The following is a 5,533-nucleotide window of genomic DNA, read 5'->3' on the forward strand; positions in this document are numbered from 1 at the left end:
TGGCTGAGTTTTGTTTTCGAAGGGAATATTCCCCACGAGCAATGTCAATGCTCTCATGTTTGCGCGAATCATTTCACACACCAGACTGCTTTATAAACGAGGGTCAGTATAAAGCTGGATTTGCTAAGAAGCTTTGCTAAAAAGGATCGGTACCAGATATTCGTGTTCCTGCTGAACCTCCAGAAGAACGGAAGTGAGTGAAACGTTTTATTAAACTTTATATTAATATATTAATCTTTGCAAATCGCTAGCTGCACGCTTCACAATGAATGCGTCTAAGGTTTACACTCAGTCAGGGTACATTACGGCATGTTTTCTATGTATGACGTTCTCAATATAATTCATAATTCCACGTTTATACTGAACAACGCGTTATGGTTATTGTGTTATTGTGTTACAAACGGTGTATGCACAGAACAGAGGGGCGGAGTGAGCGCAGCTCATGATCATTTAAAGGCATATGCACTGAAACGGCGTGCTGAAAACAGAGCTGTTTTTGACCAGGTAAAATAAGTGTTTTCTTACAATACTAATGAGAATTTTTAATGAAAGTATATTACAAACTTTTAATTTAGACCCTAAAGAATCATATTAGCTTGTACAAAAATGGCATTATATGACCCCTTTAAGAAATTTTACATAAGCCAAATTCTATAAATCAACCCGCATAATGAGATTCTCCTCTTACATTATGGAATACCTTAAATGTTACTCGGAATTTCAAAACTGCAAGTATTGAGTAAACACTCGGGCAGCTGGAATGAGGTGGTAGACAAAGAGACTGCACAAGATAAAGATAAAATACCGTCTCAGAACACTGTCAAACTCTGCTTAAAAAAGAAATAACACAAATGTTTTTAGTCTCACCTCACCCATATAGCTGGCTTCTCTACTGACTTTTAAGTATGTTGCGTACCTGTTTGAATGCACATGTGGAATTCTCAGTACTCAAGTTCTGCATGAACATTTTTCAAGGAGATCTTAAAGCATCAGCCACAAATATGACTCTGACATAACATTAAAATATCTCACATGGTTTCACATTTGGTTCACATATAAAGGGTTGCATAAAATGCCCTTTTTTCATTTAAAAGTTGCATGTTTCATAAATTTACCCTGTTTTTGTGGTTTGTGAAGTGTGATGTATATGAGAAGATGGATTTAGAGTATATTGTGGAGGAATTTAACGTTTAACAAGGAGTGTAATGTGATATTTTACTCATCTGGACGTGAACCAATGACCATGTAATTCAGAAAATTGCTATAAGTCAATAAAGACTTCTGTGTTGTTTGACAGTGTATTGTTTGTTTATTAATAGATACAATGATACAAAAATAGATTTCATTGAATAAATTAAATAAATTAACTGACTTCTGGACGTAAGCAATTCAAGTTTAAACATTCAAGTATCTGTGAATAAGGAAGAAAACAAGAACAGGTGCAGGATAATTAAATGTATTACAATAGTCAGAACTCTGTACATGTAAATAATAATACACATGTAGTCATTAACAGATTCCATTTAATTCAGGGTATTTTTAGACAGTAATGGGAACACTACAGTAGCACTAAAGTCTTTTACACAATGGACCCAGCAGACAGTAGCAGCCGGTTTGTAATTTAGGAAAACAATAACAGCATTTTTTGGCAAGTGTTGAGCTATTGAAACTTGCTGGTATCTGAACAATAAAAACACCCGACTGAAAGTATGCAATAAATACTTCCGCCTTCACCGAAGGGGGGAAAAAAAAGAGGAAAAATGGAGGGAAGGAAAAGTCGTAAAAAGGAAAACAGATAAACATTCCTCACGGCTACAGCTTTTTTCTTTTAAGTTGTTTCTTCATTTAGACACTTTCCTGAGCAGTTGATCATAGAAAGCATCAGACACATTCATTTTCCAAATAAAATTTAAATAAATAAATATATATATATATATGAATAAATAAATAAATAATAAAATTAAGCTCTGATACAGAGAAAAACTCTAATAAATAAAGGATATTAAAATAAAACAATAAAAAATAGTGTCAAGGATGGAGATTATACCTAAAGTCCTTCAGTCTGAGGGAAAAGGGTTTTTATTTGTTTATATATATGCCCGTTCTCATCCTTTGGCGTCATACATGTGACGCTTTGTACATTTCGTTGAAATCTTACGCACATGGCATCCTTTAGCATCAATATTAGACGCAGAACCCAAGGCGTCATACTGGTGACGCTCGTCTAAATCCAATGCACATGGCATCGTTTAGCGTGAATATGAGACGCAGATCCCAAGGCGTCATAACCGTACCCTACCCCAGACCTAAACCTACCCATAACAGTGCGTGTTATATTGACGCTAAAGGATGCCATGTGCGTAAGATTTCGACGAAATGTCATATGGCGTCACCTATATGACGCCAAAGGATGAGAATGCGTTGATATATATATATATATATATATATATATATATATATATATATAGTGGTCTTTTCAAGAAGGAACCCATCATAACTTCCTGCAAAAATGGTTGCAGTATTTCAGCGATTTTTCAGATTTCAGCTCACTCATTTGGAAATGTCACAGTTTTACTGGTGCAGAGGGTGATCTGTTCTTCTTTTCACCACCTAAATCATCCTTGTACTCTGGCGAACCGTCGTTTCTGCTCCACCTCAACTGAAGAAACTGAGGGTTTGTGCCGCAGGATTCAGTTCTATCTTTAAATTCAGAGAATCCACCATGTTTGCCCCCTCTTCACACAAGGCACATCCTCCTCATCCAGGATTGGTTTTGTTCAAATGCTCACACGACCGTCGTTTCATCTCGCTCTAACTGATTAAGAGATTCCTGGCTCTGGATTTATTTTTGGGTGTAGCAGATCGTGACGCTGTAATGAGGTTGTCTTTAAACACCTTCCTGCAAATGGAAATGACACATTGTTTAGCCCCAAAGCAGGATATTTTGTGTTAATTGAAGCAAAAGCATATGCTAATAGTGCTTATGTTGATGGCAAATATACCTGAGAGTTGACAGTAGAGGATCACTGCTTTTGCCCATGTGATTTAACTGGTCACCAAGTTGGGTCACAATCTCCATATCTGGATTTTCTGAGCTGCAGGTAAAAATTGAGAATAAGGTCAGACACTAAATTCACCAGTCATTCAAGTTTGGTCATTCAAATGTGTCCAATTTTTACTGGTAATGCTATTGTATAAAATATGCTTTGTATATATATAAAATAAAAGATTTTAACTTTTTTTCAATGACTTGCTCTGGCATCCAAATCCAAATGTCTCTCCCAAATACATACAGACAAAGACATTAGCCAATGCCGTCCTTGAACAACCACAGGACTGTTCTGATAAAAATAAACTTGTCCAAAAATAGTTGTCCTTTGATTTTGGGACCTGCATGACTCATTACTACTTTAGTCATTAGATGGTTTCTTTTTCACTCCCTTATTTCCTTTTATCTCAAAAAAGGGATGCATATCAGAGCTTGGTAAATCCTCCCACACAAACTGCCCTCATCTCCGCTGGTCACACACGACTGCCTGGCATCCGCGACAGACAAAATGACACGTATCTATCTGATTTCATCTTCAGGGTGGAACTAGAAGGTGCGGGAGTCTGACCTCACCTGGTGTGACAGAAACTGGAGCAGGTACGATCAGTGGGATTCGCACATTCACAACGACCAGTGGAACGCCGGCGACGGGAAAGAGAACTTCCCAGACCAAAAGGGGTTATCTTACTGTAGTGAGATGAGAGGAAGATAATTAGTAGAGAATTCATTAAAATGCACACAAGATGTTATAAATTCATGTTTTTCAGTGTCTACATGTTATCAAAATGACATATTCTAGATCTAATTTTACACTGGGACCATTTTACCAGTCATATTTTGGGGTTTTACAATGAGAAGAAAAGCTTTTGTTAATTTAAGGTGAATTCAACTGGTTGTCTTTTGAAAATCCTTTAGTACCTATTAAAAATCAAGTACCTCATTTTATCTTATATACACACTCACCTTGGTGTGTTGACCCAGATGATGTCCAAATGGCAGAAATAGATGCACTCGTTGTCCAACCAACTGCTACAGGAGCAGCGCTTGGTACGAACCCGTTTGAGAGCAGATGGATTGCCAGATGCTTCAGACTGTTCAGATAGTGGATATCCAAACCCTAGAAAACACACAGAATCTTTGAAGAAACATTCACACATTCTGGTAACCTATACGGCAATCTCTAAATCCACTTATTTTTACATGACCAAATCAACATTAGGTATACCAACAAAAGTACAGATCAGATCCAACTGCACAATATTTCATATTATTCTATATTAGATGAATTACATGGAAAGATAAATGCACAAATTCTAGTATGTACTCTATATAGATTTAACACTGAGCAATGACAGCTGCACTTATCTTTATCTTTGTGTTATCTTTGTGCTGATGTCCACCAGTGAGGTCAAGTACAAGAGAATACACTGACATATATGACAATTTAATCATAACATCTGATTAGTGGGGACATTTCTCCACTCAATTCAAAAATCTGAGAAGAAAAATCTCCATCTAAGCTCCATAAAATATTATTGCTGTCAAGCTAAAACAACTGAAATGTATAATTAATCTAACCTTTTTGAAACCGAAAGTGCACAGCTCACACTTTTGTAACCCACACAAGAGGACAGAACACTTTTGAATCTTCTTCTTTAAAAAGGTAGAAGTATCTTACCTTGCTGCAGCACACATAGTGTAACTGAGATAAAGACAGCAGTCCGCAGTGAGAAAGCCATTGTAGTTTCTCAAGAGTTTAACGCGTCTGTTAAATCCAGATGAGTGTTGATGTTCAGTCAGTGTCTGCAGTCCACAGTGCTCAAGAGAGAGACTAACAGGTGCTTGTGTTCAGCTCAACCTGCCCGCCTTCCATTTATCCTACCAAACGCTCCGCCCAACACAGTTACTCAACATTGACTATCCCAGTGATTCCAGATATTCCTGCCTCCTGATTGGTTCAAAGCATGTATGATGTGGGGGGATTAAAAGAAAGGTATGGAACAGGGAGTGATGTCATGAACTCCCCCTGGATAAGTCAGTGTCACAGAAACAGGAAACCTTTTTTTTCTCTGCAGGGGAGCCCACGTGCTGTCATCATCAGAGGAGATAGCATTTAATGGCATGTTTTGCTTGTTTCCAGCGATACATTCCACAATAGTGTAGAAAACCCCTGGAGGAAAAAGCAGGACTGATAGGATATCCAGTCCAGGACCACAGATTATGGATATGTCATGGCATAATAAGATTGGTTAGAAATCCTCACAGGTTAGGGTGTATTTCTTGATTCTATAACATTATTTATATAGAGTAAAAACAGTAATATTGCAAAGTAACAAATTCATAGAGGAAAATGTCCTTGCTCAGACACACACACACACACACACATATATTTATATATTTGTATACACCCTTGCATGTGTGTGTATCTGAGCAATGACATTTTCCACTCTGAATTTGTTTTACTCTATTATTACTGTTATTAAA

At 37.2% G+C, this 5,533-nt stretch overlaps 1 protein-coding gene across 1 annotated transcript; it reads right to left on the reverse strand.

Annotated features, from left to right (window-relative positions):
- Positions 1–2,588: 2,588 nt before the first annotated feature.
- Positions 2,589–4,867, reverse strand: edn2 (endothelin 2). The gene is made up of 5 exons (XM_056264838.1): positions 4,728–4,867; positions 4,013–4,166; positions 3,623–3,736; positions 3,003–3,095; positions 2,589–2,899 (listed from the first exon to the last, which is right to left on the reverse strand). The coding sequence occupies exons 1-5, from the start codon at positions 4,786–4,788 to the stop codon at positions 2,812–2,814; spliced, it is 510 nt and encodes a 169-aa protein (XP_056120813.1). The 5' UTR covers positions 4,789–4,867; the 3' UTR covers positions 2,589–2,811.
- Positions 4,868–5,533: the final 666 nt, after the last annotated feature.

The sequence above is a fragment of the Rhinichthys klamathensis genome, unplaced genomic scaffold (assembly GCF_029890125.1).
Source record: "Rhinichthys klamathensis goyatoka isolate OS25496 unplaced genomic scaffold, OSU_Roscu_1.1 h1tg000225l_1, whole genome shotgun sequence".
NCBI classification, from domain to species: Eukaryota; Metazoa; Chordata; class Actinopteri; order Cypriniformes; family Leuciscidae; genus Rhinichthys; species Rhinichthys klamathensis.

Excerpts from the sequence above, each read along its gene's own strand:
- edn2 (XM_056264838.1), bottom strand. The coding sequence starts at position 4,788 with ATGGCTTTCTCACTGCGGACTGCTGTCTTTATCTCAGTTACACTATGT. Across the intron at positions 4,167-4,727 it reads ACTATGTGTGCTGCAGCAAG|GGTTTGGATATCCACTATCT; the intron begins GTAAGATACTTC and ends TGTGTTTTCTAG. Across the intron at positions 3,096-3,622 it reads TCCAGTTTCTGTCACACCAG|CTCAGAAAATCCAGATATGG; the intron begins GTGAGGTCAGAC and ends TTTTACCTGCAG.